The sequence below is a fragment of the Zosterops lateralis genome, assembly GCF_965231275.1.
Source record: "Zosterops lateralis genome assembly, chromosome: 1".
Classification (NCBI taxonomy): domain Eukaryota; kingdom Metazoa; phylum Chordata; class Aves; order Passeriformes; family Zosteropidae; genus Zosterops; species Zosterops lateralis.
Genome location: NC_139762.1, coordinates 22450267 through 22465030, shown reverse-complemented (window position 1 = coordinate 22465030; position 14764 = coordinate 22450267). Strand labels below are relative to the sequence as shown.

The following is a 14764-nucleotide window of genomic DNA, read 5'->3' as shown; positions in this document are numbered from 1 at the left end:
CCATGGCTTCTATAGGTGGAGCTACAGGGCTATCTACATGCCACTACATTATGAAAACCTGCTCCCAGAAGCCAGGGATCTGTTTCTAGTTTTATTTCCTGGACTACATATTAGTAGGTCATTTGCAGAAAGATCACTACACTTTGGCACCAATCTGATTCCTTCAATATTCCCTTAAGCATCACCATCATGCCATACCTCATCTGCTCTGCTATAAATGCAGCTCAAATGGTATATGAGGTGGGCAAGAATTAAACAATCCATTCACTCCTTTCATATGTGTAAGCCACAACACGCATTTTGAAAACACACTAATAAATAAGCACAACTGTCTCCTATGATCCTCTCCAGAGGAATCATAAGAGTGAGAACATACCTCAGTGAGCTACACTGTGAAGCATCAGAGGAACAGCTTCTTTTCCTTTCAATGCTGAGGTCTGTCTAATACTCTGAAATGGTATCTGCACCTATTATGTAGACATTTTATGTGGTAAAAAGCTGGGTTTGGTAGCTGCCATTTCTATGGCAACACACAAAATATGAAATTCTTTGAGAGCAGTTAGTTAAGAACCTGTATTATTTAGTATATTTAGTCTTAAGAATAATTTAAGCTTTCCAGCCGAGATTAAAAAGGAAGTAAAAATCAAATAGTCAAGGAATTTTTAAACTACAGAAATAGCTTAACCTTGAACTTCTGTGGTTTTCACCTTTACAAACCAATCTCCATATCACCACTGAATCTGGTCTAGAACCACATGTTCTAGATCTGATTATACTAAGCTCAAATTCTTGGGGGTGAGGAATGTGATTTCCTGGGCACATCCATTTCTCATGCATAGAAAACCCACTAAAATTCATAGAGAAGTATATTAAGTCCCAGGCCATGTGTGCAGCTGCATGCACTCCAAATGCAGATCATCTCTCCAAGGTCAGAGGCACAAACTCACGCCCGGTGTCAGATCAAGTGACAGGTTGAGAATATTTCTGTTAAATTATTATTTTCTGTCAGTCACACAGAATTATGAATGTGGTGACAGTCAGAAATTATACAGATTCACAACAAAAAGAAATGTTTTATTTTTAAACTATAGGACAATATTCTCTTTGGGTGGATTATCACTGCTACCACATGGGAAACTTAAATCCGAGACTTTTATAAATCATCTTATTTGGGAACAATGCACAGCGAAGTAGACAGGTAGATGTACAGTAACCTGCTTACATTTTCTGCCTGACAGTAGCTGTCCCTCTCTCTCTATAAACACTATGAACAAAAAACAAGCATCATTTCCCCTCAATGAAACTGCAGTCATGTTTAAGTGGGCACCAATACTGCTTACATATAAGTATATCCTCATGACTTCTTTTGAGCACAGAAACCATTATCTTGATTTTGCTGAGAAAGGAACATCTGGAAATTCTGGTTCTACAAAAATCAATACAAATTTTACCACTCGCAGCAGAACGTCACCCAGAAAAAACAAGTACCAGACTTTAAATGCATTTAGAAATCTATTATGGCATTAAATGCAGTCAGAAAGCAGCAACCAAGAACAGCAGAGTATATAAAGTATTGGTTTTTTATGAAGTTACAAAGAGTTCTCCGAGATACTTTTCTCCATATTCTGCCATCACTTTATATGAACACATGGCTGAAATTTCAGGCACTGGGGAAATATCCTCCTCTGCAAAGAAGCCAGTCATTTAAAAACAACAAGGTCATGTCAAAGACGTACAGCTAAGTCTCTGGGGAGAAGGAAGAACAGAGACATGGTATTCCAAACTGCATTTACATGTAGTGCACAAGAAATAACATATTTTAAGGAGGATGAATAAAAGGGCTAAGGTTTAACCCTTCCACTCCAGAGTCCTTTGCCACACAACTGAAAACAGTGTTGAAAATATTTTCCTATTATTTGATGGGAATAATTAACTAGCAGCTGCATCATATTAATAAATCTCATTTTCATATTACGCACACTGGAATATTTGGCAGAAGTTTGAAGTCCTTCATAGAGGTCCAGATGTGGATCTAGAGGTCTAGGTGCAAATTAATGCCTTCATACCACATGGAATGAAACTGAGGACTTAAAATGGAGAATGCTGGACTTACAGTTTTGCTCACTGAATCCAATGAAAACCAGACACCTTAACATAAACCATAAACCATTTAAATGGGGGCTGAGGAGAATACAGCTGAGCAAGTGCTGTGTTATTCAGTCCAGCTGCTGGGAGCTGGAGATGACACAGGAGGCAGAAAGTTTCATTTCTACTGGGATCTATGGTATTTCTGACTGAGGAGGACAAGGTTAGAAAGAAATTTGGAACAGAAATTTGGTGTCCAAGAATAGAGAGATTAATTATACTGCTGTAAATCCTACTGACATCAAGGCAAATATACACGGAAGAAGTCATGATCCCAACCATCTGTTTACGGATAAAGAAAAAAAATATTTTTTCAGCCCCCTCAGATTTTGAGAAATCCAACACAGTGCTTGTTAGGAAAAAAACCAAAACAACCCAAATCCCAGAAAACCCCACTGAGCACTCACTCCTGATTATAGAAATGAGAATCTGTGTCTCCATGTCAAAACCTTTTAAGTATATACTGTGAAATAAAACCACTGTCCCAAAACAGTGTGAAACACAAGAGGTGGGTACGTCCACAGCATGGAGTGATTAAGTTGTATTTCAGCATATAATGTCTCCATAACATCAATGCATCTGTGTTTATTATTGCCAACACTCAGAAATGCTGCAGGAAATGGTGGTGGACCAACACAAGAACAAGGTTACGTGTATTCGCTTACCCTTAAAACATCTCCAGGGCATTGACAGCTGATCTTCATTTTATTAATTATTCAAAATGGTATTATTGCTTTAATTTGCTTGCTGTGCACACAAGGCAGTAGGTTTGTTTCACAATGAAAAATCTCATTTGGAACAGTATGAAATAGATGCAGCAGATTGTCTTGTTTTGATGTCAGCCTGTTTTTTCTGGCTGCTCGTTTCATCAGTGTCAGTGAAGCCACTCTCAGCCTTAAGCAGACTATGCTGCTTTTCCTGCTTCCCTCCCAAGGATCGAAAGCATGGTCATGAAAATACAGATTGTTTATGGTAAACATCCTAAAAAGCCATTAGTTATTTTTGGCTGCTCTAAGATGCAAATACGCATCATTTCTGTGGAAACTTCGAAAATCTCTGCACTTCCATTCAGATGCCTCTGGGTTCATATTAGTTCATCATGAGCTCAGCAAAATGTATGAGATACTAAGGATTAAAATACCTCAGTAGTATTTCTGTCACTTCTCCATGTCCTCTAAAAGTGAAAAGTACTTCTGCTTTTTAGAGCAGAAATTGTATTTCATGCAGTAATGATGACAACCACATGGACTCTAAACAAAAACAATGGCATGCAAGTGTCCACTGTACTGAGAGAGAAGTACTGTAACTGCCTGGTAAGATAGTCACAGTTTTCTATCTGTGGCATTTACTCACTGTTTGGATTGAAGCATCAAAATTTAAGCCACTGGACATCTATTGAGGAGAGACCAAAACATAACCAGCACTGAAAAAAGCAGCTATGAAATGAAAGACAAAAATCAGAATAATAAAGTCAGAAGTCCTGTCCTGACAAGGCACAGATCTGCCAGTGCAAATGGGTTACAACAACTTGTCTGCCAGCTAAGGATTTCTCCAGTATGGAGCCATCCCAGCCATTATCCATCCATCTCCTTTCATAGTCCAAGCACAACAGGGTTGTGGAATGACAGGATACCACCATGTCCATGCTACATATGGCTAGTTTGACAGCCCTTAGGGTGTTAGAGTAGCTTGCACAAGATAGTGTGGCTGTTTTACTTATTAAATTAAGCTACTCTAATTTAAATTGGTTGGGATGTGGCCAAAATTCTACTAGAACTGGCATGCTGCAGTCAGGGCTTAAAAGGCATCTTTGTTCAACATCTTTGGTTGCACAGAAAGATGCTTACTTCAGCTGAAGTGTGAGCTGGAGCCTGAGCACATCATCTTCAATACCTTGCTCTCCACAGCTTTGTAAAGCTAAGTGGCCTGACAAAGATGCATTTTGTTTAGCAATCCTCATGCCCTCTCCTTCCAACAACACAAGTGCTCCAGTAGTTTGCCATGAATCAAACAAGGCTGGACTTGTCTCAAGATTGGGAGCCTCAAGCCTGCAACACTAATTAACTAACCCATATTGATCTACACTAATATATGTATACTGCACACAATAGGATAACTAGCTCTTTATATACAAAATTAAAAACCATATTCCATACTAAGAGAGAACTTTTGTGGCTTCACTGCAGGGGAATGGAAATTTGGCCATAAATGAGAAGGCTTCATAATCAAAATCAGAACCATTTACTTGCAATGAGTAACTAGCAATGAGGCAGACTGCAGCTCCAGCACAGCTGACAGGAAGGACTGAGAAAGGACTCCTTCTTATGGAGAAAGTAAGCCCAATCTTCCTGGTTTTGTTTTTTTGAACAAGGGAAAACAAAATAGTTTCTAGAAGAATTATTCAGTTTCAGGAAGAATGTAGTGAAACTTATTGCCAGGTCAGCACAAGAGAAGTGTCATTTCCACAGTTAAGAGAAAAGCCAAATCCATTCATTGCACTCTCATCTCTGCTATTCTACTTAATATCATATTCAAATTTACTCTTCACTAAATCTTACTGCTTTACCCCCTAAAACAGGCAACTTCTGAGAGAAGATTCATAGGTATGCTGTTTGAAAATACATAATTTTTTTCAGCAGAGGCAAGTAACAAACAAAAACATTATTTCCCCCTTCAACTCTCTCTTCCTCCATTCCTCCAATATGCTGCTTTCATGCTTGCGCCTCTGCTTCTAGGTGTAATCATCAGCTGATTCAAAACATTTGCTTGCAGGACAAACCTCCACTGATTGTCTATACAGACTCATATTTCTGGCTCCTTTTACTCTCACCTTCAATTCTCCTTCTTAACAACCATCTGGTACATACTTCAGAAGGCACAGTACAATAACTGAAGGGGAATAACTAAGACAAGACTTATGCATTCCTTTGTCCTTTAAAATCTGAAGCTATAAAGAAGGCCAGTACAGTGTACCAGCTAGCAACAAAATAAAGAAAATAAATTTTTAAAAAAGCCTAAAACATGTATTTCTGGGAAAACTCCTGTTCCCAATGGCAAACACTATTCTGTAATACAAAAACTTGAGTGCATTCTACAAATTTTATTAATTTGTCATTCTGTCCTTTCAAAATATTTCATTAATTTTTCTTTTTAAAAATTCATTGAAATCATTTACATGTATTTTACTGACATTATTAGTAAATCTCAAAGTGATTTACAAAAGAAGTCAGTAGTATATTTCCTATCTGGCAGGCAGGAAACAGAGCCCAAGCCAAGAAGGGGACCCAAGGTCAGACAGCTGGCTGCTGGCAAAGATAAGGCAAGTTTCCATTTCTGCAAACTTCCAATTCAATGCTGCAGTGAATACGCCTCTCTTCTTCTCAGTCTGTGGGTGAAATGCAGTTCTCACAAGTTTTTAAATAAAACATTTAATAACTGAAAAATAGTACATGTACAAAAAATTTTGTTTAAAATTGGCACGCAATGCTAAGTCAAGTATATTTGCATATATACCATACATTACTTGATCAGTAAAACTCAACTGTCTATTCTTTTAGATAGAAAACAAAAGCCATCTAGGGAGCCACAAAGAGATGTTACCTACCAAATTTTTGGTCAAATCTCCATGCTGGAACGTGTGCATTGTGTTTCAAGTTGCTGTTTGCTGGCAGAGGCACTGTTACATAGATGGGGCCGTTCACGGGGACGGGGGTCCCATCGCTGCTGAGGAGGTGGACGCTGACAGCAGTGACAGGGGTGAGGTCATACCTGGTGCTGTTTCCTAGTGAGAGAGTGAATGAACACTGTCACTACACGATGTACATACAGAATTTAAGGGTTACCTGTGGTTCAACACCTCAGTATGGCATCCACGTAATTCTCAAGGGATGGTAGCAGCAATTTCCTCCCTGTTTTACCAAATAACTTGAAACCAGCCAACCAGCCAGCCAACAAACAACCCTCCCCCTGCCAAAAAAACCAAACCTAAGCCACAAAATTCAAGGAAGATGTAATTTTGGAAAAATGTGAAAACAAAAAAACTACAGTGTAAAGATCTCCTGCATGTATTTTTTCATGTTAATTCATCTTAAATAAATCTGTATGAGTAACACAGTTTCACGGCAAAACAAAACAAAACAAAGCAAAACAAAACAAAACAAAACAAAACAAAACAAAACAAAACAAAAAAACCCCAACAAACTTAGAAGTCTTTATTATAACCTCAAATGCCCATATTGTTAACTAACAAACACCAAAATAAACAGTGGCACATCACAAATGATTGGTCACATGTTTAAGAATGCCAAGTTGCATTTCCTTTGGCCTTTCACTGAAAAGAACTATGCTAAATGGGTTATTATCATATACAATGTTATCTTCTTATCTAAGACAGTAATTATTCTTTCTGTTTAAACTGGATGCCAATGAATGTTACTTCATGACAGCATACTTCTAAAAAGCATTATAACCCTTCAATGATTTAACTAAGTGAGTCAATGACAGGGATCAATATCCCAGATATATGTAAACAGGTGGAAAAAACCCTTTTGAGTTTTAAAACCAAAATCTGGAGCTCAAAGCAAGAGCATGAGTAGTTCAAATTGGAAGAGATGGAGCTTCCACTTTTGCAAAGGGCTTGAGCCCCCCAGGCCCATGCAGCTGCTAAGAGCACCATCCCTGCTTCCTCTGCCATGCTGGCTGCAGGGCTCTGCAGCTGCTCTTCCTACCAGGGGGCAAATCAGGGAGTAGGAAGAGGGAGGCCTGGCTGGCAGGGATGGGGTGCTGCCCCCACTGTAAGCCTGGTGCCTTATGTTGCACACTGCCTGTGAGGGCACATTCACACCCAGCAATGGTGGCACACCACTTCAGGTACCCTGGCGACAGTGCTCAATAGGATGAGTACACTTGAGGGAATGGTGCGAAAGCATTGATGAGACCTTTATGATTTCTAATACCTCTGGTTAAATCTCAAGGAATGGCCTTTATTAAATTTGATGTCTCTGAGCAGCAGCTCACCAAATAAAGACATCATCAGGAAAGGGGTTGGGGAAGTGGTAAAGCGAAGGGTAAGAAAGGTGACAAAACTTAGCTGTATTTTAAATTCCTTGGATTTTGCATGACTGGCAACCTGAAGAAATGGAAAATAACCAAAAGTAATGTGAGTCATTTATGAAAGCATCTAGTCTGAGGCACACTTTGCCCAGGTCTTTAGGTGGGTGTCAGTGTTACACAGCTGATGTGCAAGGGACACACATGCTGCCTTCACTGACTGTGAACAGAGGAGCAGAAGCTGACCTTACAGAGGGATTAAAACACTGAGAAAGCAGCACTCTAAAGGTGGCCGTGTAGGAGAGATACAGAACCAATCAATCAAAAATCAGACAAGTAAGCTTTGAAAATTCAGCTAGGGTGTAAGGGAAGGTTGCCAGCCTACCCATGCATCTGTAAATATAAGCTTCAATGGTGTACAGTATTGTCACCTTAATACCTCAGAATATAAAACAGTGAGATAGAGAAAGGAACTGGAGGAAGGAAAAGTTGTTTCTTTATTCCTGATCATTCAATACACTGCCTCTGCCATGCATCTGTAACTTCTCTCAGATTGATGCTTGACCCCAGGACTTGGGCCACTAAAGTTCTCAGGCTGGTATCAGAGAAAATCCTCTTGCCAAGTACTGTATCCTGAAGACATTCTTGCGTGTACAAATTCCAAATGAAAAATGGTATAACTTCAGATTTTAGATTAATATAAGGGATTAAATAATGGTTTATATTTTGCATATTTTTAGATATTGGAAGCTTTTAATTTTTCTTTCATTACTGTCTTGATACAGCATATATCTGTAAAAAATTACTTCTCAGTCCCAGAAAAAGCATTCTGATAGTGAAACGCATTTTTTAATTGAAATGCATTAATACTTTGCTCAGCACTGGACTGAATAATTTATATTAGAAGGTGAAAAAAATTTCTGAAATCCACTGACCTCTAGGAAGAAGAAATAATTCTCCAGTTTGCCACCTTGTACAGTATGTTAATGTTCATTAAAAAGACAAAATGATTCTCTTTTTTGTTGTGAAGGCAAATTAAAATCAATGCTTATGAAACTCTCACATCCTATAAAACTGATAGGCCCACACACAGATTAAATGGGAATGGACTTCAATAAATGTCAGCTTTCATTTATTTCTTGTCATTTTTGACATCTGGTGACCTGTAAAGAGCTTTAAAAATAATCAGATAGAATTCACTCCCAGTTCAGACATGATGCTTTATAAAGAAACAAGCAGCCATGAAAAGCAAGAGGAGTAAAGATTATCAGCCAGCTTGGTCCATTGAGGCAGATGATGGAAAGTTTTGCTTAGTTGGGTTAAAAGAACAAGATTTTGTGAAACCATCCTCCTGCTGTCCAACTGGTGATTAATATAAACAATAAGCTAACAGTATACAGGCTTGTCACTACTTGAAGTGAAATTTTTCAAGTTTTTATGTTTATAACATGCTGATTCATGCAATGAATTTTCACTGCCCTGTATTACTAATTCAACATCCAGTTGGGATTTTATGAAAAATACTGAACTCATAGACAATAGGTTTTAAGCTAAAACTACTATAAAGCCACTCTGGACAAATACTGAGGGATCTAAATGAAGGGACCTCACCAAAATTCTATAGACATGTAAATAAACTGTGAAAGAACAGAAGGGTAATTGTGGGGGCAGAAGGAAGAGAGGGAGAGACAGTGCTTTGTGGAATTCCAAAATTTCCCATGCATATCAGTGCTAAGTTTTTCTTAGAATTCTAAAATTCTTTGAATTCTAAAATTTCTAAAATTCTAAAATTCTAAAATATTATTTTTCTCTTGTGAACAAAAATATTAAAAAATCTGCAGCAGGTGTTGACCTCATTCTTTATGCTTTCAAAAGTTTTACAGGCCAAGTCTTCACCAAGTCACTTGTAGATGCAGAAAAGGATGTCAATCCAACTTAAGGATTTTAAAGTTTCATGTTTCCACATCAGGAGAGACTTCTGCTAGAGATAGAGGACATTTCACTTCCACTATACTGCATAATAAAATACATTGCATTTGGAGTCTGTGTTATACCATAATGAATACTACAGTATTTGGAAAACAAGGCTCTTCTCAGTCTCTTAAACACCATTTCTTTGCCAGTCTTTTTGGTCCTTTACAATACAGTTTTGCCTGAAAACTAAAAGTCAAATTCAGGGTCCCTGGGCTAAAGCAGAAAAGTTTCTGTCATGAAGAATACAGAAGATAAAAGAATACAGAAGACTAAAATACCTACGGCTTCATTAATCTGTTTTAAAGGGGGCTAGGAGGTAAAACAGGAGAAAGACAACACCCTGGTTGTTCCCATGAAATGGGATTATCTGAGCCTTGGCAAGACCTGTGATCACTAAATAAATGCAAGAATGGAAGCTGGGTTGCCGAGTTCTTAGGAAAGATTTGAGAAAGAGCAATCCCACACATATTGCCAGCAGTTTGTTCAGTTGGTTTACAGATAAAAAGAAAGGAGATGAGGAAGTAGACGAATGGGGAAGATCAAATACATTCCTTCATTTTAAAAAAGATAAAGAAGTTTTGATCATGTCTGAGTATGAAAAGCCAGAGAAAATGGAAGGTTGAAGATGAGAATAGGAAAATTATAGGGAGATAGAATGAGATAGGATGAGATGTACTCACTGGAGCAGACAGAAGGATCGGAGTAAGGTTGCAGACACACTTCGTGTTGTAATAGAAAAGGAAATGTGCAGATTTGTACAAAGGGAAGAAGGGGGACGCTAGCAAGCCACCATTTACACACATGACCTAGCATTCAAAGTCACTTAGATCAACACATCACAAGTAAATGAATCCTGAGAAACAGCAGGGAGAGACCTCAAGGGGATATTCAGGCTGCTTCAAAGCAAGCTCAGCTATGCCTCTGCCATCCTCACAGGTGACTGTCTAACTCTGTCCAACACCATCAAACAAGTAATTCTACAGCTTAAACTATCTTCACCATAGCAAGGTCTTCTTAATCACTACCCTCAATCTCTCTTCCTACACTGCATGGCCACTGATATCTTTTCTAACCTATTACAGGCACAGAAAACAAATTATTCTCATTTTCACACCAGCCTTTTAAGAATTGAAGGCTTCTGCTATTCTTCTCTTACCTATTAAACACCAATTATTTCACTCAAGACCGAATGAAAAGTGGAAAAAGACCAGCAGGCAGTTGCAGTCATAAAAATGTATTACAACTTTGAATTTAACAGTGGTTGTTTTTCTACAATGAATATTCATTGTTTTCTCTTTGGTGCTAGACGAATTTGCACATTTTGGCTACATTCAAAAGTATCAATGAAGCCACTGAAACAACACAGTATTAAATCCTTTATATGTAAGCATTTTATTTATTTTTAGAAAAGAAGTTGAAGAATTTTATGGCATCCTCAAGTTAAATTCTCTCTTGTTCCTTCACACTGACTTCCATCTTTTATGTGCACATGCAGCGTATTTGGAGACTCAGCTCTGAAATAAAAGTGCGGCCAACTTGTCTGATCTCCCAAGGCCAAGGAGTTTTCATCTTTGTTATTCAGTAGCCCCATGTAAGGGATAGCAGACCTTGCCCTCTTGCTCACTGGAACAGCATATTGGTAGGGCAGTTGAAAATATCAAGTCACTCAAATCTGAAAGAATCTTTGCTGGAATGGGGAATGGAAAAAATTATAGGATCAAAAGTCAAGCCCTGGATCAATATGAAATCAGAGCAAAACCAAAGTAGTGGGTTACCTGTTCCATTTCCATCTAATCCCTGCAAATAAGGGAAACTGTCCACTTCCCAGGGTGAACTGGCTGCAGTCAGATATGCTGTCAAATCACTGTAGCTAGTGTTCTCTGGCAATTTCACAGATCTTCTCTGAAAGTGAACTTGTGGCTGAGTCCGTGCACCTAAAAATATGAAAAGTGACTTTATATCCAACATGGGCAGAAGATTAAGGTGTTCATATTCATGGAAGCAATTTTACATTTTTTTTTCATTATAAATTGCAGTAACTTGAGAAGGACAGAGACATTAGAAGGCTATTATGAAAGACGGAAAATCAGTATTTTTACATTTATTTTTCAGTTGCCATTATTTTCCACAAGTATTCCAGAGCAAAATTGTGGAGGCACCTACTTTCAGAAGCTTTTCTGGCTATGTTGTTTCTCCTTCACTGCCATTACATGCCTCTTTAAATTAGTGTAACTGAAACAAAAACTAAGTTCAGAGGTAGGGTATGCAAAAGCTTAGGAAAGAATCCGTATTTGTTCAAATTTTGTTTTCCATGAAGGAGCAAGATAAATGTAGTTTATACTTTTCAAAATTATTTTCAAAGAGACAGTTCTACCTGTAGTCTCAATTAAGTTATGTAACTTCTGTATTTAGATTTTGCAAAGCTTTGGCCATGAAAACTAACTCTAGAACTGTGTCTGGTCACTACTGAAATCACTGGACAAAAATATTTGCTTGACAAACCTTGGGTGAAAAGATCTTCCATATTTTCCCATGCAAAAACATATCTAAATAGAATGAGATTACTTGGCATGTAAGATTTCTATCTTTCCCTCTGTCTTGTACAGTGTTAGCATTTCTTTCAAGCTCACTAGGTGTTAATTGAAGGGTCTTTGCTGCAACATGATTTAAGACTGTTTCATGTACTATGGCATTTCATGTCTCATTTAAATCCCAGCTTATGAAGTCAATAGTCTTTTTCAAAGGATACTCACCATTAATACTGTTTAGCAACACACAGCAAGACTCCATCTGAAAGTTTGTGTGCACAACATGCAAATTAATTTTTAAATCAAAAGCTATTGTATTCTCCAGAGCTCATTTTGAATACACACAGAACACTTCCCACACAGCACAAAATCAAGAGGCAAGCAGTTTTCTTCTTAATTCACATTGGACTATGTGATTCAAAGATGTCAACTCAAAACAATTTTGCATCTTTTCCCCCATTAGTCTCTGGCAGCACTTTTAGGTTATATGCAGCTTCACTGTGAGAAAGAATAATGAGCTTGACTTGCTCCTAAGCCTTGTAACTGCCAGTGTCATTAACCTAGAGACTGGAATCTTTTCTTGCATAATTTTTCAGCAGGAGCTCTAGCTGTTAGAAAACAAAACTCAACAGAACAAAATGTTGTACTGGTCAAGAAAAATGTCTGTGTACAGGAGTAAGCACCTCCAAAGAGCTGATCATTGTTTAGCTGTCATTTCTTTGGTAATCCTGCACAAAAAAAAGCTGTAAAATTGCTTTTATTTCTTAATTTCTGAAACATTTAAGTGTCTACAGCAGGCTCTCAAGACTGGGAATATCTTTAAGTGTTTAATATAGTAATTAAACAACACCTGTGTGAAATGGGAAGAAATCTCCCTTATCTGATTTCTAGACATAAATGGAAAACTATATAAAGATTAAGTAAATCGACTGCAACAAACTCAGGCAGGATTTATCTCCTGTGTGCTCTGTAATACTGCAGCAGTTTGCTGTACCTCAGGGACTGATGTGCTCAGGCACTCTGGAACCCTCTGGCTGCACTGCTGAGTGGGCTCCTACAGCCCATGGGTATACATACCCACAGTAACAACACAGGGGAAAAACCCCACAACAAAGAAACTGGCATTAGGATTATCACCAATAGTTCAATGCAAAATTATAGGATTTTCTGCTGCCTAAATCTCTGGTTAAGATGCATTATTTAATTTGCCAAGAACTGGTATTTTATTTCCAAAAATACAAACTAAGCAAAAATTATAAAACAAGTAACTGTTTTTGAGTCTGTAATACAGGTCATGGGTTTTCTATTAAAAAAATGGTGGATTTTAGCACTGACAGAGCCATGAGCTGCCAAATTTTAACTAGGTAAGGAGGACTCAGAAAGCCAATCTCAGTTCCTTCAAACCTACAAGCAGTACAAAACCTTGGCTGAGCCCCAAACTTGGCAGGAAACCTGTACAACAATGAACTCAGATACAAGATTTGAGGGTGAAGAAACAGCCTCTTCTGTGACAGTGCATACACAGACATTTAATAAATCAGTGCAGAGTAGTTAATTCACACCCTAGAAAAACAAATTCCTCTATATTGATGTTCACCCAAAACCTGCCACTCACCCTGACTCTCCCCTCAGTTGGGTCTCCCACACCTGGCAAGAGACTCCAAAGGGGCAGAAGACTGGGAGCTTCCAGAGAAAGGCTTGCGAGGGAAGCAGCTACCAAGGCTTTCACCTGTCACCACCATGCTGGAAGATAATCCAATGCTCTCCTTTACCAGAAGCCATAGTAGATTTTGGGGCATATGTCTGGGGATAGATTTATTAAGGGAATTGGAAGTGGTAGAAACTTGTGCTGACCAGACTCTTCGAGGTATTTTTCAACAAGTCATCAGTTATTATTGGGAGTAGGTTATTAGTATCACTTCTATTACTGAAGATACCTAGTTTTTACTTATAAAATCCAGTTTTTACTTATAAAACCCAAGCATATTTAAGTGTAAAATGCGCATGTGAGCTCTTTCCACATGGTGTATGCCATGAAGCAAATACTGCTGAGCACCAATCTTACCTTCTTTAAACAGCCTCTTGCCAACACATCAACCAGATTTAAATGCTGTCAGCTCCAGTTTGGCAGTTCACTCTTGAGGATGTAACCTCAAGGAGTCCCTGTAAGGCACCTCTTGTCACGCTAGATGTGTGACATGTGACACCACACCAGCATTTGAGGTTTAATCTATGTGAAGTAACATCTGAAGTCTCACCAATTCATGCTCTGATTGCTCATAGGTCAGAGACAGATAGAGAGTCCCCATACAGCTTCCATTCACTGAATGCTGCATTTCAGCCTGTCACTGTGCTGGTATTAAATAACTTAAATGACCCAGTGGTTGGCAAGCCCCATCCCTCACAATTACTGACAGAGCACAGCAGTGGATTGTAATGTCATCATGAAAATGAAGCTGCCTGCATCAACTCAGACAAACTTCTCAGCTGCATAATACATCGCTTGCTTGATTAATTATTCAAATGCAATTGGTAACTTAGTGTACCAAGACAGGTCTTTCTTTCCCTTTGACTGGTGCTTCAAACACCAGTGTTCCCAGCCTGTTCCTGGTATAATGAGTTCTGGTTTGCTCTCATTTTTTCACTAAGGTAACTCCTGATCAGCTCTTTTGAAACAGCGTGAGGTTACTGGGAAGTAAATTAGAGAAATAACAGAGAAAAACTAGGTCACAAGGATTTTGGATCGAGACTAGAGAGGCTCCATTCAAATACTGGAACAATGTCTAGGCTGTCTTTCTTTTAGGCTTCATCACAAGAGAAGTCCCAAGAAAAGAAATGTGGACTGGACCCATAAAATAGATTCTACTGGGCAAGACTGCAAGTTCAAATCTCAATCCTCAGCATACTCCAGGTACACTTTCTTCCTTTACCATATTTTTCTGCTATCCCAGTAGAAGCAGTTACTTTATTCTAATTTACATATATTGTTAACACACTGGATCAATTCACTGAAGGAAAGAAGATTATGTTGAAAATATTTATGAGTCTCACCCAGCTGTTAAATGTCT

General features: G+C 38.4%; 1 protein-coding gene across 2 annotated transcripts in view; it reads right to left on the bottom strand.

Moving 5' to 3' along the window:
* FAM171A1 (family with sequence similarity 171 member A1) overlaps positions 1–14764 on the bottom strand; it is an 85026-nt gene that overhangs the window by 14977 nt on the left and 55285 nt on the right. For both annotated transcript variants that reach the window (XM_083869449.1, XM_083869450.1), the window contains 2 exons: positions 10944–11102; positions 5750–5926 (listed from right to left, as the gene is read on the bottom strand). In XM_083869449.1, the coding sequence (XP_083725575.1) occupies positions 5750–5926; positions 10944–11102 (336 nt within the window). The remainder of the gene's footprint in view (positions 1–5749; positions 5927–10943; positions 11103–14764) is intronic.